This window comes from Schistocerca piceifrons, chromosome 2, assembly GCF_021461385.2.
Source record: "Schistocerca piceifrons isolate TAMUIC-IGC-003096 chromosome 2, iqSchPice1.1, whole genome shotgun sequence".
In the NCBI taxonomy this organism is placed as follows: domain Eukaryota; kingdom Metazoa; phylum Arthropoda; class Insecta; order Orthoptera; family Acrididae; genus Schistocerca; species Schistocerca piceifrons.
In genome coordinates this window covers 751,877,284-751,902,136 of record NC_060139.1, presented here as the reverse complement: position 1 = coordinate 751,902,136, position 24,853 = coordinate 751,877,284, and the positions used below count along the sequence as shown (strand labels likewise).

The 24,853-nt window shown below is 44.0% G+C and overlaps 1 protein-coding gene across 1 annotated transcript in view; it reads left to right on the top strand.

Moving 5' to 3' along the window:
- Positions 1 to 24,853, top strand: part of LOC124775823 (RNA pseudouridylate synthase domain-containing protein 2-like) — a 1,015,654-nt gene that overhangs the window by 451,907 nt on the left and 538,894 nt on the right. Inside the window, exon 3 of the mRNA XM_047250655.1 lies at positions 20,594 to 20,695. Coding sequence (XP_047106611.1) covers positions 20,594 to 20,695 — 102 coding nt within the window. The remainder of the gene's footprint in view (positions 1 to 20,593; positions 20,696 to 24,853) is intronic.

The following is a 24,853-nucleotide window of genomic DNA, read 5'->3' as shown; positions in this document are numbered from 1 at the left end:
TCCGATGCATCACAGTACGTTGCTGTTCTAGTCATTAGCCCCAGGATCTATTTGAGGCAACCTACCTCACTGTTCTGTCGTGTGCTTGTCTGTAATTTCTGCATAACTCCTGCATCTTACATCTACTTCAACCAGTTTACTGTATCTGTTGTTTGACAGTCACAATTTTTGTGAAGATTACTGATCCATGATTGACATCATCCGCTTATAGTTGTATTAATACAACCCAATGCGGATGTCATCAGTCATGAGGATAAAAATAATAAAAGTCCGTTTCAATTGCCAGTGATTTCTTGTTTATTACACGACCGATTTTGAAGCCTAAAAATTCATCTTCAGGTAACACCAAGTAATTACGGAAACATAGATGTGTGGCAAAGCTTTAAGCTTAGAAACCGGTCGTGTAATAAATAATAAATTACTGCAACTAAAGCAAACTTTTATTCTGTTAACATTTTGTTCAGTTGCTGATGTTCGCCTGATCATATTTTGTTTCAGTCATGAATAATTAACTATATTCAAGCTTTGGTGTGCCACTACAAAATTTTACTCCCCCTTTCCTTCCCACACTTCCGTCCATTACCAAATTCTCTATTCCTTAGGGTGCATCTTTTCAACCTGTATCATCTTATCATCAGCTTATTACATAATTTTTTTTTCTTCCCGTTTCTGTTCAGTATCTCGTCAGCACTAATTCTATCCACCCACCTCTAGAAAGCACTTCTTGTCTGTACTGTATATCGTCCACATTTCAATTCCATATAGGGTACAATCCAAACAAATTGTTTCAAGGAACATTTGTTTTATCAGAAACTGCTTACTTTGTTCTCTTATGAACACAGGAAATCAGTACGTACAGCCAGCTCTGTAAGTGGCTGTATGTGGCCTTTGCTTTTAGTTTTAATAAGAGTAGCTACGCATACACTAGCACCACGATCTTGAGGAGGGACACTGATGACCACGCTGTTTAGGTGCCAACAGTTTTGAATACCGCCTTTCATCCTGTATAACTGAGGTAAGAGTCAACTTTCATTCTCAGTGCAGATGAGTATAGTGTGTCTAATATTAAATGAGTCCGGGCATGTTGTGTACTCTGTTTAGACCCTCTACACGGGAAGTGCCCGTCAGATTCATAGACACTACGGGGACGCCTTTTGAATATACAGTACAACCACTATCGTGAGACCCAAAACGCTGAAGAACTTCCTTGTAATGGCGGTCCATGACCAACACACCAAATGATGAACCACACCTACAAATTATTGCTTGGAGGAAGCGCGAGGTGAAAGTTGCAGAATTGTATGGTTCCTTTTTGGAGACAAGTTGGTTGGTAGGAGGGAGGCTTTGTCGACTCAGAATTTTTGCACATGATCCGTTTGCCTTGCAAGTGTTCGTTACGAGCAATAGAGTGCAATAGAGAACCAACAACCAATGGAAAGATTACAAACCTCCCAGCATCGTGTGGGGTGACGAGTGGGCTGGGAACCGATTTTATTGAAATCTGGATGAGCCTGTCTTGGAAGAGAGTCGAAGCGGCTGTCATCCGCCCAGCAGGGGCGTGAGTGGGTCATGTTTTGGGCTGGTATCGTGTGCGAATGTCGGACGGCTCCCGTCGCTATGCACGGTAGTTTGGGGGCCGTGCAGTACCGGGACATGCAACCACCTCTAACCTATCGTCGAGCCCTATTGTCAACATTTCGACGATGCTTTCAAGACGATAATGGAGGAGCGCAGAATTCCCACTTCGTTAACACTTTTCACCTAGAGACAGGGATTAGCCGATTGGAATGGCCATTGTTATCTACTGATATGAACACGATTGAGAATGTCTGGAACTTGCAAAGCTCACTCGCAGGAATTTTCCTCAGACATTGGATAATCTCTAGGGAACCTCCATCGAAGAGAGAGAACGGTCTGAACAGAAACGTCTCAGCTACCTTGCGCACGGCATGCCAAGGAGTGTGCAAACATGTTGTAATGCACAAGATTGAGCTATACTGTACTGAATGGTAGCAGCAACTTCGATTTCTCAGACATGCACATTCGAACGAACGATCTTTATTTTGTTTTTATTTCATTGTAAATTTTTTTGCTATTATTGTCGAATGTTAGCCCACAACCTTACGCAGATACTCTCTTTGTCCAGAAAGTTTTTGATCAGTCGTCTTAGTTACAATAATAAAAATATCTCTTCTGCGGGAGTCTTAACCATATCGGCCGGTACTGTAACTGATGTGCTTACAGTAAGTTAAGTTCTTACGAAATGCGGACAGTGGCAAGTTTATACTACGTTTATAATTTATTTTGCTACATTTGTTTTGTTTATGAGTAGACTAGCGCCATATTTCAATTAGTATTAACGCTGGAGTTAGTAAAGCGAGATTTAGAATTTTCATTGTGGAACGGGAACTTGGGAGAGGCGAGTATTTATCGAGTTGGTGCAAGGCGAACCGTGGCCCGGCACCGGTAAGCAGCGCGGCGGCACTGTAAACTCCCCCCGGCCCTGCAGATAGGCGCTGGCTGCCGCCAGAGTAAACTTAATTAAAGAGAGTAATACGCCAGCCCATAAACCGGCTGCACCGCCCAGCCCAATAACCAGCCGCTGGAAATCTTGACGCCTGGCTGGCTGCCTACCTGCAGGGTGCACCCGCTCTCTACCGTACCGCCGCCAGCGGGCACCTGAACTGCAGATCAAAAATCCAGTAAGTGACGACCACTGGCAGACCAGTTCTCTATTATTTCACTTTGCGAAGGCTTCACTTGCAGGACACGGAAGAAGGAATAGTCGTAGCTCGGCAGGGTACGACTTGTGCTCTAATTCTTGGAACGAACAGCCTCAGTTTCCGTTCAACTGAATTGACTCCGAAAGGGTTTCGGCGAATATTAATAACAAGTCGCAACTAGTCGCTTCCTGAGCCAGTAACAATGAGCTTTCAAAAATGTAAATTATGAAATTTGAATCTTTTTTTGTTTAACTTTACACTAAGTGGGTGAAAGTAAACCCCTGTGACGAGTGGCACACATTTAGTGTGTTTCGGAGCAAGACACGGCAGGGAGTGTCACATTTCCTTTGTCAGCATATGTCAGCGGAAGCTGGATTTGCAAGGTTTCCGCTAGATGTCACTGGAAACTTTCCTGAACATGAAGTAAGAATAATGAAATGGTTGTGGCGATGATTACATATTTGTTGGGTACACAACATGCAGGCGTTTAGCGTCCGCAGCGGAGTCTCTTATGCCTCTACCATGCACTTAAGTGCGAACTGCAGAGTATTGCTATAGATGCAGAAACGATTGTGCCCCATGGATAGAGAATATGGTACATGTTTGATGGAGCACATATTCCTTCTGATGTAAGACGATTTCCAACGCGCCAGTACAGTTCAAGACGGATAGGTCGAGCAGGGCTTGTCCCTTGGCCTCCAAGGTCAGCTGACCTCAGTCCTATGAATTTTTGTGCCTGGTGTCATCTCAGACGTGAAGTGAAGAACTGGAACTGTAAAGACTTGCCGGCCGAAGTGGCCGTGCGGTTCTAGGCGCTACAGTCTGGAGCCGAGCGACCGCTACGGTCGCAGGTTCGAATCCTGCCTTGGGCATGGATGTGTGTGATGTCCTTAGGTTAGTTAGGTTTTATTAGTTCTAAGTTCTAGGCGACTGATGACCTCAGAAGTTAAGTCGCATAGTGCTCAGAGCCATTTGAACCATTTTTGTAAAGACATGTTGAGATTTACGAGATGATCCGGGAGTGTCTGAAACAATTCGTAACTCACCGCAAAGTGTATGAGCAGAGTGCTGCATCCTAATGTGAGAATTTGAATATGCCCTTTAACAAATGAAATAAACGTATGGCATTGTTGGCCGGGATGTCCCAGTCGGGTTCGGCCGCCAAGTGCAAGTCTTATTTCATTCGGCGCCATATTGGGCGACTTGCGGCCGATGATGAGGATGAAAGGATGATGAGGACAACACAACACCCAGTCCCCGAGCGAAGAAAATCTTCAACCCGGCCGGGAATCGACCCGGGCCCAGTGCACGGGAGGCAAGCACGTTACCACCCAGCTAAGCAGCTTAACAGCTATAAGTGTACTGCAAACTGTAACATGTGGTGTGCTGAAGCAGTATTGTATGTCTTCTTAAGGGAGGCCATGGTTGAATTTTGAGGACTTGATTAAAAGGTTTGTCCTTACTATGATTCTATTTTACACCGAGGTCAGTGGTGCCTTGTAGCCATGCATTCGCAGTTTTCTTGCAAATGTGTCGGACCCATATTTTCTGAAACACTTCTGCTTTTATTAGCGTACACTTTCAGCCGTGTAGTTGTAATACTATCTGTAGATAGGTTTCAAATTTAACTTTTTGCACCATATAAGTACAGATAATTGGATTTCTTTTGGTAAATCCTGTTATAACATTATTTAATAATACAGTGGAAACTATATTATCAAATAAATACGTTATGGAAAGGATTTTACCCTGAGTAAACAAAATTTTCATCTTTGTGACCCATTCTTCAAATGGTTCAAATGGCTCTGAGCACTATGGGACTTAACATCTGAGTTCATCAGTCCCCTAGAACTTAGAACTACTTAAACCTAACTAACGTAAGGACAGCACACACATCCATACCCTTGGGAGGATTCGAACCTGCGACCGTAGCGGTCGCTCGGTTCCACACTAGCGCCTAGAACTGCACGGCCACTCCGTCCGGCTGATATTCATGTAGCTATCTGTCATCTGCTCTATTGCTGTTATTTTGGTGCAGTTTGTTATCAGCAGCTGTAACGAATTTTTCTATAGCCATTACTGATACTGAACGACAAATTAGGTATGAAATGAAACCATCGGTGTTCGGTAAGGCTGTATTATCGCAGTGGAAATATTTACAGATTAAATTCAACTGTTCAACACTGTTATGTTCAAATATATTTAACATTTGTTTGTTAGGTTCATGTATGATAATTTTTGTTTGAAAATGTTTCTGCTTGTTGGTTGTGCGCCTTGTGCAGCGTACTCAAAACAAGTTGGCAACATGCGGGTCCGCAGTGGGAACTTCGTAGGGCAGCCCTTACACATCCTCCACATAGTCTCGAACTCTCCCATTGAGATTTCCATGTTTTTTGAGCACTGAAGAGAGAATTCGTTACCGTTGATTTGCTTCGGACGAAGAGGTGCACGTCTGCATACAATCGCGGTTCCATGAGCAGCTACAAACTTTTTCCATTAAGACAGTGATCGTCTAGTCTTATTCTGGGATAAATGTATTAACATTTATGGCTATTAATTGTGAAATAATAAGCTGTCTACCTACTTTTTGCCAAGTTTTTTCTAAGTGTCTCTTATACTTTCTTTTTGTTCTTTCCATGTTGTCGAAAGTTTTCAAGGTTCTCTCAAACACACACTGTGTCACTGTGTGTGAAATATTCAACTGTCTGGCCATCTTGTTTTACGTATTCTAAACATGGGTGTCTGTGTTTAAAAGGGAGAGAAAGAGGGAGAACTTCAACAGAACGTAATGCACAGTGAAATCATATCACACTAACAAAACAATGTTTCATTTTAGGCCAGATATTTTCGTTCTATATCAGTAATGTAGGCCTACTATGGAGACATTGTTTGCACATGGCCTACTGTACAAAAATATGAACTGTTGTGCAGGCGACAGACATGAAATGTATTCGCAATTGCGAATATGGAAAACCATCAGCTGTAGAATGGAATGACGGCAATGAAAATTTGTGCCGGACCGGGACTCGAATCCGGATTTCCCGCTTATCGCGAGCGGTCGCCTCACCATTTGGCTATCCGTGCACGACTCACTGCTAGACCCAAACATCTGTATGTTGTCAACCGTGAGTCTACGACATGCATGCATGTCCAAAGGAAGTTTGAATCGTAATTCAGGATAACACAGGCATTGCAATGTCGTAGCTTCATGAATGTATGTGCTATTAAGCTTTATATTGCATTGAAACGTATATATGCAATTTTTACCTTTTATTCGACAAAAAATAAAATAAACCCACTGACGATGGTAAAGCACGAATGGGCGAAAGAGAAGAAAACTGTGTTTACTCAAGGCAAAATTCTTTTCAGTACTTATTGCTTTAAAAGGAGACATGGACAAATGTTAGCTACAAGCTCGATATCAATATTTTCTCAAATGCGATTCAAGCAATGCCTCTCTTCACGAAAAAAGCCCTGGAGATCTAGGGTTCGGGCACTCACTGAGAATACATCTTATTCTCGGGGCAAGTTCAAGACCGTGGTTAGTTTAGTGATTGGATGAGTGCGGCGGTTTCCGTTTTAGTGAGTTCCTCTCCTGAGGCGAGAGACAAGTGGCCGGACCGGGTGTCGCCAAGTCAGCCGGCGTTCCGTGCGGCCGGGCGGCGGGCGCCGCTCTCCCCGTAAGTGAGCCCGGCCGTAATCAGGCAGACATCGCGTGCCGGCCCAACAGCCTAATGGCTCCGGCGCGCTCTTATATTATTCACGGCGCCCTCGCTGCCGACGAAAACGACTCACGGAATCCCGCTGCTCACTCCGTTGTTGCGACCCAACAGAAAGTCTCTCCGAGCTGACTGCTCTCGTTTGCCTTTTGTTGCTGAACGCTCTAAGAGTATACCGCCCTAAAGTGAAGAAGCTTCCACTTCTTAACAGTGACAGTAGCTGTGTAGCGTTCAGTGAAGCGTTTCCACATCCTCGACGCTGCGCCACCACCTAGCGGCTGCCATGAGGTAAAACAGGACATTTCCTGAGCAGTGGAAACACAAACCCGTAACTTATAGATTTATGACATCACCGCCGGAGTGGCCGAGCGGTTCTAGGCGCTACAGTCTGGAACCGCGCGACCGCTACGGTCGCAGGTTCGAATCCTGTCTCGGGCATGGATGTTTGTGATGTCCTTAGGTTAGTTAGGTTTAAGTAGTTCTAAGTTCTAGGGGACTGATGACCACAGCAGGTAAGTCCCATAGTGCTCAGAGCCATTTTAACGATATGACATCACCGTCAGATCAGAGAACAACTCCGCGACATAGTTATGTGCTGGGCGAAGCCACACATCTTCAACGCAGCAGAAAATGCTTGCAGCATCTGCCTTTCGTCTGAAGATGGCCACTGGTTGATTTAAACCAATTGTAGCATTGTGACATGCTCGTGTGATAGTGTTGTAAGTATACACAAAAAACAAAAGAATTAGATAGGGCATTTTGGAATACGATGTAGTTACGGTATTGGTGGAACCAGAAAATTTGTCGTGAAGCCATTAAATTGACCAAACTCATGTACACATTTGCTGAAGAAAATGATGGCGTCATTTTGTCGGGTAGCGCTCGAAAACAAGTCTACAGCACTCACTTGGTGAAGAAAACCGTATCCACTGATGTAAAGAGTTTACTGCACAATAAAATTAATTCAACCACAAACTGAAATCATATCTGCTTGATCACGACGCCAACAATTTCTGGGTGTGTAGTAGCAGTAGTAGTAATCAGTGTAAGCATGAAAAAAGCAACATAACTAAAAAAAAAACATGAAAATGGTCCACATTTTGCTATAGTCTACGTTGATAAATAGCATAATTGTAAAACTGACACGTTAAACATCTTAGCCAGAGGTCGCAGTTATCACTTATGAAGCATGCAGATTAAAAAATAACTTCCTGTGGGCAAAGGAGAAATATAATATTATTGCGTAAACTATCACGAGTTGGACGTGGTATGGCAGCCGGAATTACGACTGGACGACGCATGATAAAAACAGAGTCTGTACCGAATCCACATTGTTCCTTGGCCGTTGAGTAATTGTAGAAATGTAATGTGACCATATGCTCCTTTACTGCTCTTTTAGACGTGGAGAGGAATACACCTTCCTGACTCAGCTTGTCTAAGTAAACTTCAAACTAGCAACATGTTTAATTAGGTTGTCGGCACTGGAAGAAGTTGAGAAGAAAGTAAGATTAGGCTTCAATATCATGTCGATGTCGAGACCATTTGAGACGGGGAACAAGCTTGTATTGACAAAGGAAGCTGACCGTGTCCTTTTCAAATGAAGAGGCATTTGCCCTAAGCAGTTTGGGAAACTATCGAAAAAATAGTTATGAATGTGCTGTTTCAAATGACTCTGAGCACTATGGGACTTAACATCTGAGGTCATCAGTCCCCTAGAACTTAGAACTACTTAAACCTAACTAACCTAAGGACATCACCGACATCCATGCCCGAGGCAGGATTCGAACCTGCGACCGTAGTGGTCGCTCGGTTCCAGACTGAAGCGCCTAGAACCGCTCGGCCACACCGGCCGGCTGTGCTGTTTCCATTTAGATGGTTGAGTCCAGTATTGTGTCTGGACATATCCATAGGTGGTGGTCCCAACGAAATATTGCATCACTTCAGAGAGTCCCTGTAGGACAAAAAGGATGATATTACGGTAGATCATTGTATCCAGGCATGGTTCAAGGGAAGGCCATTGTTGATTAAGTATGATGGAGAATTTAAAGCTGAGGCACAACAGTTCTCCTGCCTTCGCCTTACAGCTCACATTGCGACTCGGTTCAACTACGGTACCCTTCGCGATAGGTGTTCAAAGAGATGTGTTCGCGCTCTGGATGGTAACTGCTAGTCATTAGTCTGTGTCATCCATTTTCTAGACGTTCGTGGAATATGCTGAAAGAGGACGTGTCACCTCTTGTCACGATGAGGATATAATGTTTTTCTGTGTGTGTGTTTACTTCAGTTGTTATGGATGTTTTCCGAATTAAAGGAAGGGAAGTTGGCCCTCATTGCCAGCATGCGAATTATTCTTCTCGAGTTGCACGAAGGGAGCCGCCGAGCTGAATGTCCATGTCATTGTCACCAATATCACATTCTCGCACTCCATTTTGCACGGTTCAGCTTAGCCAAGACGAATGGTTCGATACCGCCACCAATTCTCTCAAGCTGACAAGTATTTGTTGGGAAAATTTGGTCCACTAAGAGTACTAGAAACCTATCTAGTGGGTTTCAGTGACCTTGTCCAGGGTGTTGGACCTGTCCTTTAGATATTCTGCCTACAAATACAATAGCATTTGTAGCTACTGACATTTTCATCGTTGAAGAGCGTGATTAAAGCAATATTTGATAAAAGGGGCTTTGGATCACCCATTTTGTTGGGTTTTAACACCTTTGAACTATTATATCCATATTGTGCCGTATGGCAAACAGATCGCAATACTTGGCTTCGATATATAGTTACAAGCCCGTAATAGACATCTGAAGATAGATTTTATAAGTCCGAAACTGGTCATGCTATAAATGGAGGTATAGAGCAAATTTATCGGTGATTGTTGATTTTGAGTCATATTTATGATCTGGAGATGAAAGGACGCATTATAGAAAAAGCTTCGAGTGAAATGATGTAGAATAAAACGTTAACAAATGTAATAGATCAAGTTTATCCACTATGGGTGTTATGGAACATGTGATTGTATTAATGGAATATAAATACAGATACCCGCGACAAATCATTTTTAAATATCTGTTTATTTCCTTAAACTAGTTTTCTCCTCGAAATGTGGTATGCAGAAGGTACGTGTTTTCGTAGCGTGATGCTTGCATGCCGCCCGTAGTGGCGCAAGTTAGTGCCCAGCTTAAAGCTACGAAAATAAATATGTATGCACCATCTCAAGATGAACCTGAGAGGCTAGAAAACTATTTTTGAGAAATAAACAAATATTTCAAATATGATTGGTCACAAATACCCTTATTTATACTCAGATATAACAGAATAGTAATGGAGAGATTGAAAGATAGCGTCGCATCTATTAGGCAGTACTTTTAGCCAGCCTGGTTCCACTAACGGAAAAAAACTCGCAACACCAAGAAGGAGTTGTGCGACATAAACAAAAGTTGGCACTCGTGATTCTACATAAGATGATGTCTATTCGAATTTCGCTCCAGTCGCACAAGAGAGGTGCTACTAGCGCCAGTATGAGGGTGTAAATCAGGTTTGCTCTAAATACACGCTGCAACGGCCGTAAGCTTTAGTTACCCTTGGGTTTGGACGTGGTGGTTTAATGTTAGAATAGAATGCCTTTAAGGCGACAAAGATACTATTATCCGCACCTCACTGAGTCTGAACGAGGTTTTGTAGTAAGACTACGAGAACTAGATGTTCCTTCTGAGATACTTCAGAAAGACGTGGGAGGAATATAGCCAGTGTACACGATTGCTGGCAGCGGTGGCCACGAGAATGTACGGTCGCAAGAAGACTGTGCTCCGGACGACCACGTGGCACTGCCGAGAGGGAAGACCATCCTGTTCGTGCAGCATCCGCAGCAGCGATTTGACCAGCTTTTGGCGTCACAGTGCCACAACGAACTGTCACAAATCGGTCACTTCAAAGACAGCTCCGCGCCGGTCGCACTATAGCGTGCATTCCACTGACCCTACGCCATCGACATTTACGATTTCATAGGTGTCAAGCGAGAGCTCATTGGAGAGCAAGGTGGAGGTCTGTTGTGTTTTCTGATGAAAGCTGGTTCTGCTTAGGTGTGAGTGATGGCCGTGTGTTGATTAGGAGACCAGGTGAGGGTCTTCATCCAACCCACACTGGACGTACACCTGGAGTAATGATTTCGGCTGCGATTTCGTATGATAGCAGGAGCACTCCCTTGGTTATCCCGCGCAAATTTGTACGTCACTGGTGAATCGACTTGCTGTGCTGCCATTCATGAACAGCATTTCAGGGGGCGTTTTCCAACAGGATAACGGTCGCCCGTATATGCTGTACAGAATATCGATATGTTGCCTTGGCGTACTCGATCAACAGATCGGTCTCCAATCGAACAAATGTGGGACATCATCGGACGACAACTCCAGCGTCATCCATAAGCAGCGTTAACCGTCCCTATATTGGCCGACCAAGTGCGACAGGCATGGAACTCAGTTTCCACTGTACAACAGAATACATGCACGTTTGCATTTTTGCATTCAATATTCTGGTGGTTACACCGTTTATTAATGTACCAGCATGTCACATTTGCAATGGCTTATCTCGCGCTTACGTTAACCTATGATGTTACAATGTTAATCACTTACGTATGTTACCTAGACAAATATATTCCCTAAATGTCATTACTCTACATTAATTATTTTTCGGTGTTACGTTTTTTTCCTGTCAGTGTACGCTGCACTAACTCTGATCACCGGTCGAACGATAGGCAGGACTTCGGAGAAGTACGTGTGGAACAACTCTTTCACAAACGGACTAAAAGCGAATCGGCGTGTAACATGAATGGCCGACAGTGGCTTTTTATTTGTATTTTATTTTTAAATATATTGATGATAGCGGGGCGTGAGCAGAGCTCGCTTCATCTGGCGGTAACTGCGGTGCTCGGCGGGATCAAATGTAATTTTCAAGAGCACGCTGCTGACGCATCAACCGCCCCGTCCCCTCGCCCTAATGAAGAGATCGCGTGGCTCGCCGCCGCAAACACGAATTTCGGGCGCACTGGAAACCCAATAACTCGCGATTGCTGCCCGCTGCACGTCGCGACAATTCAGCAGCCCACGCTCTCCAGCCAACCATGAGTTCGTTTTATTGTACTCTGTACATTTACATCGCGGAAGATCACACAACTATCGACGAATAAGAGCCAGATGCTTGACTTTATAGGTATTGTGTGTGTGATTCAGCAGCTGAAGAGCTACCGCGAGTGACTGGCTCAAATTCTCTCTTAAAATTCTCATTAGCGGGGTGCGTCGAATACAGTAATAGGAGTCTGTGCGAAAAAAATTCTGACGACCTCGTTCCTACTCGTGTAACGTTGTTTAACGATCTTCGAATTCTGTTTGACGAATTTGTATTGTCCGCATAAGCACGTAGGCGTGAGATGTATACAAGTCAGCAAAGGAAGGAAACTGGATGGGTTATTAACATTTTTTGTAAGCTACCGAGATGAGAATACATATCGGATAAGGATCTCGAACAGGTGTACTGAAGATTTTTGGATAATCGTACTCATGCGAAAAGCTTCAAAACTTGGATTTGAAGAAATAATTCATTTTATCTAGAAGACAGGAGAAGAAGCAGAATCTGTGGGAACTCTATAAAGCTATGGAAAGTATCTGCAGGAAGCTTGTGTAAGTCGACAGCTGATGAAGAGCAGTCGTAGGAGATGGTAAATGGCAATTGTCCCTTCCACTGCAGAAGCGTATTTCGTTAAGAAGGCACTCAAAAAGACCACACCGTCGTTAAATAAACGTGTTACTTGTCCAAACAGCGGTGAACGACGGGAGCAGGTTCTCTGAAGTTGTGAACTTTGTGGTATCAGGTATAGATACCATCCCGTAGACGTCTGAGCTGGCAACGGGATTGCAGGTTTCTATCAGATGCCGATAGCAATCATGTGGGATCCGGCGGACCCAATGGTGCACGCCCACTGAACCATGCTTCCAGCAGCTCTGGACTACGGGCGCCCCCTGCGACCGTGGTGTGGGAGAGCCGGCCGCAGCCACACAGCCCCCACTCGCACTTGGGCACTTGGAGCCTCTTCGCTGCGTGACGCTACGCAGTCGCCGCCTAGTCACTTTTCTGACACCTCCGTTCGTGCTTACTTCAGAGAGCCTCAACCTTGTTGACATTGAGAGCTGGACTGTATTTCTAGCTGCAGTATTTGTAAAGAGTCTTCGTACACTCTGAGAAATACAAGTTAAATAAATCTTCTGTTTCCTTTGTTAACTTGTTCGCTAATCATTTGTGCTCCTGTCCAGCTTTCCTACAACGGCAATTGCCGCACCACTATGAAGCGCACTTCTCTCCACCCTTATGTACGAAGTCGTATACAACAAACTTTGCGTCATGGGCGTAAGCTTGAGTGTCTGTGATGCAGAATACTGGCCCAAGCTCAACACACAAAATCTGACGCGACGGAGTAATGAAAACTGATATTATTTCCGTAAAGTTCGCACGTGAAACTGATGACGTTCACAGAAGCACTCGAAGGACGCTGTTCCGAAGAGCTCTTACGCCCTTTTGTGTCTCAGTATTGACGTCACTTCCCTACATATCATCCTACTAGTAAATCATCACATGCATTATTCAGTAGTGCTCACTGTTATACTTCTCTGCACCTCTGGTTACGGACGGGTTGTTGGTTGCTAGCTACATACAGAACCGGTCAAGTTGATGATGTTAATTGCAAGATCTCTAACTCTGTTTGCATTTGCAGCATCGTGTGCAACCAAACACTTTTAACCTTTTAACACAGGGGTGAACAGTAAATTGTAACATGTAACGTGACGCCAACGGTATTGTATTTCTTGTTAAGGTAGGCCTTGGTTGAGATTTGAGCCCAACCGATTCGGACGTAATCGAAAAGTTTGCATTTGAAATAGATTTACACTAAATTCGACACTTTTTCACACTGTTGTCAGTGGTGGCTCACGAACGTACATTCGCAGTTACATCGCAAAAGTCTCGGACCCATGTTTACCGCAACGAATTTGCTTCTATTACCATATACTTTCATCCGCATCAGTTTTCACTGTTAATTATGGTACACTTTGTATAGTAAAGTATGGGAATGAAGGTTATCCTTTCATTGCACTGTTACTGTATTTACTGATAATCTTTTTCTCTTGATTTAAACGTACTATTATATCTCTTTTGCCCCTCCCGCTTGGCATTCCATAGTTGTATACTGCATTTATGGCTGCCGCAAGGTACTGCAAAGATTGGACGTGTAATACGATATGGCGGCGCATGTCCGACGAACGTGTGACAGCTGGAAGACACCCCAGAACAGGCGCTAATAAAGGATTCGGTTGCCTGCTCCTGCCTCCCCCCCCCCCCCCCCGTTCCTCCCCAGGCATAACTTACCGTCACCTCCCACTTGTAACGTGCCTCTGATGCCTACTATTTTAGTAGTAATAATAATAATACTAAAATATATATAATGTTTAAATATAGTAATGAATTATTTAATTACAATAATATATTCAACAGTTTGGTATAATACTAATACTTTGTGTACATCTGTGCGTGTTATATCACTTTAGGATAACGTTCAAGAAACTGCAATTCAGAGAAACATACCATTCGAAAAGTTTTCGTCCCAAATTTGAGAATTGCATGTGCCATGCGCTTGAATTAGGAACTGTAATAGCAACAAACCCTCACAACTCTGACGTAATAATTTACGCAGTACATCATCGAAATATGGATTCAAATTAGTCAGTATTTCAAGAAGTGCTACAATCGTGAACAGATCTGCGTCACTGGCTACGGTAGCGTGAAAAAAATCAGTATGTTGTTTCATTCAGTCATTTCCACCTACGTTCCGGAAATCAGTCCTTTTAGCTTTTTCTTCCATGGGTGCATAATGGAGGTCTTCTCCATTCTGCCTTTGCCTTATTATTCAACCTTCCTGTGACTTGCTAGTTGCCTGCGGACTCACGAACTTAGTCGTATTTGATTAAATGAACATATGCAACTGAGGAACATATTTAGAGAATTAATATTCGCTTCGGTTGACAGTAATTTCTTAGTTTATTCCACGACCAGTTTCAAAGCATACAACTTTATCTTCAGGTGCCACCAAATAATTATGGGAACATAAATGTGTGGCGGTCGGGCCAGTCAGTCACCGGGGAAGGGGGGGAACCTCACGTCAAACAAACGCATGGGAGCGTTGCCCAGCAACCACAGCGCCCACCTGGGCAGGCGAGTGTGACCGCCATACGTTTGTGTTTCTATAATTATTTGGTGGCAAGTGAAGATGAAGCTATATGCTTCGAAACCGTTCATGAAATAAATTAAACAATTACTGGCAACTGAAGCGGATTTTTATTCTATAGACGTGTGGGACTTGCTGTTGATAGCAGGTGCGGTCAGTCTGTGAATAAGCGTCCTTACCCGACCGGAATGTTAGTGACCGAGCTGCAAGCTGATAGACATAGGCAGTGCCTCACACGAGCAACTGAAAAATAAATGTAGCTTGTAAGTTCTAGAACTCACGGCGTTTCTGTGTGATTTGGAAATATACATACATCAAAAAAATGTTTGCATCACCGCAGTTCCCAGAACTCCTGAAGACAGACGTTGACTATGGATATTGTATCACAGACACAGTCCCTTTGACTGTTCAAAGATGTCACTAAACCAGCTCAAAGATGTAAACAACCATGCATGAGCAGCGCCCATTAGACGGAGGGGGTCCGACAGCCGATCAGTTCCAGTCATTCCACCAGGAAGGAGGTATACGGCTCATGTTGTCTGTAGTTCAACCATGCCTAGACGGTCAATACCGCGGTTCGATCGCGTCCGCACTGTTACTTTGTGCCAGGAAGGGCTCTCAACAAAGGAAGTTTCCAGAGGTCTCGGAGTGAACCAAAGCGATGTTGTTCGGACATGGAGGAGATACAGAGAGACAAGGACTGTCGATAACATGCCTCGCTGAGGCCGCCCAAGAGCTACTACTGCATTGGATGACCGCTACCTACGGATTATAACTCGATGGAACCCTGACAGCAACGCCATCATGTTGAATAATGCTTTTCGTTCAGCCACAAGACGTTATGTTACGACTCAAAGTGTGCGCAATAGGCTGCATGATGCGCAACTCCCAACGCGCATGGCGAGGTCCATCCTTGCAACCACGACACCTTGCAGCGCGGTACAGATGTGCCGAACAACATGCCGAATGGACCGTTCAGGATTGGCACCACGTTCTCTTCACCGATGAGTGTCGCATATGCCTTCAACCAGACAGTCATCGGAGACGTGTTTGGAGGCAACGCGGTCAGGCTGAACGCCTTAGACACACCGTCCAGCGAGTGCAGCAGGGTGGAGGTTCCCTGCTGGCATTATGTGGGGTCGACGTACGCCGCTGGTGGTCATGGAAGGTGCCGTAACGACCGTACGATACGTGAATGCCATTCTCAGACAGATAGTGCAATCATATCGGCAGCATATTGGCGAGGCATTCGTCTTCATGGACGACAATTCGTGCCCCCATCGGGCACATCTTATGAATGATATCCTTCAGGATAACGACATCACTCGACTAGAGTGGCCAGCATGTTCTCCAGACATGATCCCTATCGAACAAGCTTGGGATAGATTGAAAAGGGCTGTTTACGGACGACGACCACTCTGAGGAATCTACGCCGAATCGCTGAACCAACAGTGCCTTGATCAACTTGTGGATAGTAGGGCACGACGAATACAGGCATGCATCAATGCAAGAGGACGTGCTACTGGATATTAAGAGGTACCGGTGTGTACAGCAATCTGGATCACCACCTCTGAAGGTCTCGCTGTATGGTGGTACAACATACAATGTGTCGTTTTCATGAGCAATGAAAAGGGCGGAAATTATGTTTATGCTGATCTCTATTCCAGTTTACAGGTTTGGGAACTCTGGGAACCGAGGCGATGCAAAATATATACGAGGATTGGAACTTTAATAGTGGCAAGTATTTATTTACATCTCGAACAAAATAGATACGTGTTTGAAAGTTTTACTGCCCTTCAAAGTAGTTACCAGCATTGTGTATAACCCACTGCCAAGCACTGCCAAGTGCTATACCACCTACTGCACTCCCTGACTTAAGCCCTCGTGAATTCATCTCGATTTCTAAACTGAAGGAAACACTTCACGGCGTTCGCTTCAGAACTGCTATAAATTCGTCGGTCAATAGACCGCGCCGCTCGAACTGTCAACACAACTGGCACTGCTAAGAATATCCTACGACTTGCATATCGCTGGTAGTGGGTTATACACAATGCTGGTAACTACTTTGAAGGTCAGTAAAACTTTGAAACACGTATCTATTTTGTACGAGTTGTAAATAAATAGTTTCCACTATTAAAGTTCCAACTCACGTATGTACACGATTCTCTTGAAATGTTTTTGGTGGGGTCATGACCCTCCATGAACACTCTACTCTTTCTCTCCCCCTTCCCCTCCCCATCCTCATCAACCCCACCCCCTCTCCTGTTTCCCTCCTCTCCGCACCCCTCCCCCTCTCCTCTCGTCCCTCCCCCCTCTCAGCACCCATCCCCCTCTCCTCCCTCCACCCGCCTTATCCCACGGGTCGCTTCTTGTCGCCCGCACTCGACCCAGAGACGAGGTCGCGTGGTTTTATTGCGGGCTGGTGTGCCTAACACTATTTGCTGCGGTATAAAGGGAGGCAGTGGCGGAGGCGGCAGTTTCGGAGGGGCGGGGGACGTAATGAAAGTAAAGCGGGCAAGGGCCGCGCCGCGCTGCAGCCGATAACGCGTGTTAAACGCGCCGCTGCTGCCGCCTGCTGTCGCGCGGTTGCTTAAGCCGAATTCCGCACCCATTAAAAGTGCGGCCGCTTTTACAAGCTGCTCGAGGTGTATTTTATTCAGCGCCCCGCTTCGCTATCTCACAGCCATTTCTTTTCCTTGTTTACGCGACCTGTAAATTTAAAAAGTCGCATCTCCGATTTTTCATTACCGATATTAACGCCACTTTTTAATGGACTCACTGATAATGTCCACGGCGTAGTGAGAACCGGAAACTTAGGTCCTGCGTTTTATACATTTGACGCTGCTTAACTAAGAGTAATTTAGTACTTCCACCTTCATTTTTTTATTCGCTCGTTTATATTTTTCAGTATCCCAGTTTACCGTGCACTGACTTGTTGTTTGTTTACAGATCACTTTCCACGAGTTGGCGTTGTTGGCTGTATTGCTGATGGCGGGAGCGATAATCTAAATAATAGAGCCTTGCCTGACGCAGCTACAATTATTTAAACAACACTTGCTCCCTACATCCAGTAGTTGCCGGAACACGTGTATTGCGACGGGTTTGAGTGACTCGCTTGATTGCACCATGGTCCCATAAATTTAACGTACCTAATTCCCTAAGATCTTTGCCTTTGTGTTCGTACCATTTGTCATTAGTAGTACTACCTCTCAAGAATGTATGGATCTGATAGATTAGCCTGCTCCGGTCTTATCTGGGGAGTTGGATTTTTGACATACTCATTGTAACTGTGACTTTAGGAATTCGCCTATAGCGGCACCAAAGTGCACAAATGTTTTGTGAGACGTTGCGGCCACTTTAAAATGCACTCAAGAAACGATGTGAGTCTTGACCACTGTATTAATTAATTTTATACAGTCTTACGCGTTTCTGCCTTAAGGCATTGTCAAAGGGTCAAAATATCTATAATACATTCTTAGGTAAAACTAAACTGAATTTGTGAAACATAGTTTCGAAGTATCTGGCCTACATTGCTTGGTGACATTTAAGTGCAGATTGACTCAACTGACTCAAACAGTTTACACGCAAATGAATAAAGTTGGTCAGATTTTTTGTATCCACGTTTGAATAATTTAGTTTCGTGTTACCTAAAAATGTGTTAAAGATATGTTGAGCCTTTGACTGTGGCGTAAGGCCAAAATGCGTAAGGCAGTATAAAATTAAGGAATACAGTGAGTCTTTCCATGTATATTTCTGCATTACTAGTATTTGTGCCCTAGAAAGTGTTAAATAAATATGTAGCTCCAATTTTCTACCGTTCTGCTATGTAATGTTAAAAGTCTCAGACGTACTTTTACGCACCATTATTCATTGCGATTATCAATAGCATACATAGAATAACCAAGAAATTCCCAATACATATTACATGTTAATATCGACATGTTTAAAATGTAAAAAAAAGCTTTTCTAAATATGTTGCTATTAAAAAAAGTGATACGCTGAACATACAAAAATAGAGAAATTTGGCATATTATGAATTCATACAGTATACCTTTAGCTTCATGGAAAGCAAGAACAAGTCGCAAGATCACAGATAGGAGGCAAAACGCATACCTGATCTCTTTAGCAAAACATCCACAATTGCCGTTGCTACGTGTGCTCGTGCGTTGTACTCTCATACGAGGAGGACACAATTTTTTATGACTTTGTACGCTCCAGCACGCGAGAGCCTCTTACATGCGTCAGACGCCACCAGAATTGAACGTCAGTACAACTTTGTGATAGAAATGATTTTGAGGTTGTTCTGTGTGGTGCAGACTAAATACAGTTTATATTTGGCAGTATGCGTTTCGCCCATGTTGATTTGAAGCATTCGCAGTGGCCCATTTATCTCGATCACCCCAGAAAACTTTTTGTGCAGAAATGGAATAAGAAGTTGTTTAGCTAGCAGGAGGACATTAACCACCGTGATTCGCAGTCTTATAATTTTGTTTGTTATCAAGACATGAAGAGTGGTAAATTTTCCTGTAACACCCCATAATTTTTATTCGGTAATCCATTTCCTTTCCTGGAGAGTTGTTCAATAATGTTCAAAAACGCTAAACAGAGCCTCAGTAAGAACGTAACACGAAATTGACTTCGGCTGTTCTGTACTGCCACACTTTGCTGGTACGGGGGGTAACGTAACTCGTCTACTTGCTCGAGTTGACAGTAAACAGATAGAAACATAATGAAAATAGCCACCGGTTATCCAGTCAACTGGCTCCAGTTGAAGATTTGTGTGAGTACAGTGTCGACGAACGATGAGAAGACAGAAATGCTTCTCACAGAATGTACGTTCGAATTTTGATTGTGTTTCAATTTGTATGTTGTCAACTCCGACAGTGGACGAGTTACGTTAGCCCGAGTACCTTCACACTGAATTGGTACAGGAGAGTCAGTCAGTTAAGTGTTAACGTTTTTAATAACTTCCTGTTTGCATGAATGGTACGCCATATTACGTTTTGGAAGAAAAAAAAATGGCTCTGAGCACTATGGGACTTAACATCTGAGGTCATCAGTCCCCTAGAAGTTAAAACTGCTTAAACCTAACTAACCTAAGGACATAACACATCTATGCCCGAGGCAGGATTCGAACCTGCGACCGTAGCGGTCGCGCGGTTCCAGACTGTAGCGCCTAGAACCGCTCGGCCACTCCGGCCGGCCGTTTTTGAAGAAATGGTTCAAATGGCTCTGAGCACTATGGGACTTAACATCTATGGTCATCAGTCCCCTAGAACTTAGAACTACTTAAACCTTACTAACCTAAGGACATTACACAACACCCAGTCATCACGAGGCAGAGAAAATCCCTGACCCCGCCGGGAATCGAACCCGGGAACCTGGGCGTGGGAAGCGAGAACGCTTCCGCACGACCATGAGCTGCGGACCGTTTTTGAAGAAGATTTTGAATGTAGAATACTGTATAAAATAGACTTACTGCTGTTAATATCGTCGTACGAACGAAGTTAAAAGGAAGGCAGTCTTACTGATTAATGTCCCCCTGATAGCTAATGAAAATATGTTCGGTGCGTTTTCTGTTTTGCTTCTGGTCAAAAACATATTTTCGGTGGTTAACGGTAAACGGGACATGCTGTACATACATTATTCGCGCTGCCCTTTTATTGTAAACGATAAATATTCTTATTTATCGATTTGAATCCATTATCCCAGTGTCCTACCAGTGAACCAAATCTACTACTTTCTAGGTACGATTAATCCTATGTAATCATTCCATTTTCTGTCTCGATGCATTTTACTCAGTGTGTTTCGAGTCACGAGTAAACAAACAGGCGACGCAGCCATTTGGCGACGCTAGCTGGTGCAGTGAGTGACTGTGTTGTTGCAGGCGGACAAGGAGAAGGCGGGGGCCGGCGACGCGTCGTCCGGCGGCAAGGCGGGCGAGAAGCGCAAGGCGGACGACAGCGAGCCCAGTAAGGACCTCAAAAAGGTACGTGGCAGCTGCCCTGGGCGTGCGTGTAGTGCCTCGCGGCAGCAGTGGCGCTCCCGCTGAGTCCAGCTCACCTCGGATGATGAATACGGGTACGTCATTCCAGGGAAACAGTGAGAATTCGAGCAAACATACAGGGTGCTTCATGTCGAAACAGTACTGTGTCATAAACTCAAGTCTCCGCACTTTGCAAAAATGTACACATACGTAGTATACCCATCGGCAATACTGTATTCGTTGCCATATCTAGACCAAGTTAGAACAAACCTGTATTCGTAAACTTAGTTAAAACAAATACAAAATATCATGTCCGTGAGCGAGCATCGACGTGAAGTAGACGGAGAGCATAAGCACTGGACATAATGGAATACTTGCTGCGGTTTCTTAGTTGATCATTTTACTACCACCCCCGCCCCCCCCCCCCCACACACATATATATATATATATATATATATATATATATATATATATATATATATACACTGCTGTCTGGTAAGTCCCTAGGTATAAGCTCCTAAGCTCCCACTGAATGCTGTGTATAGGGAGAAGGAAGGATGGAGGGATAAGAAGCGATAGGACAATTCAGGTATGGGGGGTCGCTATGTCTGATACCAAGGTTGGGAAGGGCGGGATGGGAGTGAGGGGATTAGAAACATAAATGGCAGCAGGAAAAGGAGTGAGCGAGGATGGTTCAGGGGCGACTACGTCTGTAGCTGGTACGTTGCGTAGATGACGGGACGAATTTCTGGATCAGGAAGAGAGAACTTATTGAAGTGTACTTGCTGTAGGATATGGAGAATGTCGAGGAGGAGGACTTGGGATGTGTGGGACTTTTCCATATAGGTGCAGCATCAACCCAGGATTGGAGTTTTCGGCAATTGGATAAAATTCGAGAAGATATTCAAGGAATTTGAGGAGTAGTATAAGATGTGCATAGGAGAAGGAAGAGTGGTCCGGAAATTGAGAAAGCGTGCGTAACACTCTAGGAGTGGTAAAGCTGTGAGGATCGTGGAAGGGCGTAACCCCTATGAACGGCATGTTATTGGTGTTGGTCGTTTTTTGTGGTCTTGCCTTCCTCCATAATATACCCTGGCTCTGGCTGCCCGTCGCAGCGCCGCTCTCAGTGGAAAACCCTCTACTCGGTACGCGAGAACCCTCTACTCGGTACGCCGCTATTAGGCTAGCTGGCAAACAATCTCACCTTCATTGGCTCCTCTTGTAGGGGAAGGAGTAGGGGAAAAGGTTACAGCGGAATATGGGCTTGGAACAAGGAATGAGAGAGGAGAAAGATTAATTGAGTTCTGTAATAAATTTCAGCTAGTAATAGCTAATACTCTGTTCAAGAATCACAAGAGGAGTAAGAGGTACACTTGGAAAATGCGGGTGATACGAGAAGATTTCAATTAGATTACGTCATGGTCAGACAGAGATTCCGAAATCAGGTAGTGGATTGTAAGGCGTACCCAGAAGCAGATACAGACTCAGATCACAATGTAGTAGTGATGAAGAGTAGGTTGAAGTTCAAGAGATTAGTCAGGAAAAATTAATTTAAGGGATGACCAGACACGCTCGAAGTTTTCTAAGTGTACAGATACAGCAATAAGGAATAGCTCAGTAGGCAGTACTGTTGAAGAGGAATAGACATCTCTAAAGGGCAGTCAGAGAAATTGGAAAGAAAAACATGGGTACAAATAACGTAACTGCGAAGATATCATGGGTAACAGAAGAAATACTGCAGCTGATCGATAAAAGGAGGAAGTACAAACTCCGATAACTCAGGAATACGGAAATATAAGACGCTGAGGAATGAAATAAATAGGAAGTGCAGGGAGGCTAAGATAAAATTACTGTATGAAAAATGTGAAGAAATCAAAAAAGAAATGGTTGTCAGAAGGACTAACTCAGCACACAGGAAGATCAAAACAACCTCCGATAACATTAAAAGCAAGGATGGTAACATTAAGAGGCAACGAGAATTCCACTGTTAAATGTGAGCAGAGGGCGAACAGGTGGAAAGAGTACATTGAAGGCCTCAATGAGAGGGAAGACTTGTCTGATGTGATAGCAGAAGAAAAAGGAGTCGATTTAGAAGAGATAAGGAATCCAGTTTTAGAATCAGAGTTTAAGAAAGCTTTGGAGGACGTACGTTCAAATAAGGCAGAAGGAATAGATAAAATACCATCAAAATTTCTAAAATTATTGCGGAAAGTGGCAACAGAATGATAATTCACGTTGGTGTGTAGAATGTATGAGTCTGGCGACATACCATCTGACATTCGGAAGAATAAGATCCACACAATTCCGGAGACTGCAAGAGCCGACAAGTGCGAGAATTGTCGCACTGTCAGCTTAACAGCTCATGCACCCAAGTTGCTGACAAGAATAATATACAGCAGAATGGAAAAGAAAATTGAGGATGTGCTAGATGACTATCAGTTTGGCTTTAGAAATGGTAAAGGTACCAGAGAGGCAATTCTGATGTTGTGGTTGAAAATAGAAGCAAGACTAAAGAAAAATCAAGAAACTTTCTTAGGATTTGTGGACCTGGAAAAAACGTTCGACTCTGTAAAATGGTGCAAGATGTTCCAAATTTTGAGAGAAACAGGCGTAAGCTATAGGGAGAGACGGTTAATGTACAAGATGTAGAAGAGCCGAGAGGGAATAGTAAGAGTGGTCGACCAAGAACGAAGCGCCCGGATGTAGTCTTTCCGCCGTACTGTTCAATATGTACGTATAAGAAGCAATGACGGAATAAAAGAAAGGTTCAGGAGTGGAATTAAAATTCGAGGTGAAAAGGTATCAATGACACGATTCACTGATGGCATTGCTACCCTGAGTGAACGTTAAGAAGAATTACGTGATATGCTTAATGGAATGAACAGTCTAATGAGTGCAGAATAGGTTGAAAGTAAATCTAAGAAAGACTAAATTAATGAGAAGTAACAGAAATGAGAACAGCGAGAAACTTAACATAAGCATTGAAGGGCACGAAGGAGAAAGTTAAGGAATTCTGCTATCTAGGCAGCAAAGTAACCAATGACGGACGGAGCAAGGACGACATTGAAAGCAGACTAGCACTGGGAAAAAGGGCATTCTTGGCCAAGAGAAGTCTACTAGTATCAAACATAGGCCATAATTTGAGGAAGAAGCTCCTGAGAATGTACGTCTAGAGCACAGCATTGTGTGGTAGTAAATCATCGACTGCGGGAAAGCCGGAACAGAAGGGAATCGAAGCATTTGAGATGTGGTGCTACAGGCGAATGTTGAAAATTAGGTGGACTGATAAGGTAAGGAATTGGGGGGGGGAGGGGGTTTCTGCGCAGAATCGGAGAGGAAAGGAATATATGTAAAAAAGACAAGGGGAAGGGACAGGGTAATAGGACATCTGTTAATACATCAGGAAATGACTTCCGTGTCCGCAGCTCGTGGTCGTGCGGTAGCGTTCTCGCTTCCCGCGCCCGGGTTCGATTCCCGGCGGGGTCAGGGATTTTCTCTGCCTCGTGATGACTGGGTGTTGTGTGATGTCCTTAGGTTAGTTAGGTTTAAGTAGTTCTAAGTTCTAGGGGACTGATGACCATAGATGTTAAGTCCCATAGTGCTCAGAGCCATTTGAACCATGACTTCCGTGGTACTAGAGGGAGCTGTAGAGGCAGAAGCTGTACGTGCGTTGCAAGTCCTACTCTGAGATGAAGAGATTGGTGCAGAAGAGGAAGTTGTGGCGGGCCGCATCAGACCATTCGGAACACTAATGACCCATTAAAAAAAAAAAAAAAAAACGTATTTGGTGTAACTGAATCTCGTGTCATTTCCAAAGTCCTATACATTGCAGTGAACTAGTTTTTGTTTTCACACAACAAAATGCAACTCTAGCAACTTGCAATTAATGCTGAAAACACAAACTTCGCAACTCATTTTGCGTAGTAAATAAAATATAAATGATGCAGTAGAAGGCGGATTTGTCACCACACACAATAAACGAATTGTGGAAATCAGGGCGTCGACAGTTTTCTGTCTTACGTGAACTCTGGTAAACGACGAACCACGACGTATACCATACACAAGATACACGGCTGGAGTGTATATTGACAGGCGTGATGTTTTCATTTATTAGTTCTTCATTACTAACTATGGCTACAAGATGTTTTGTGGAAAGCATAC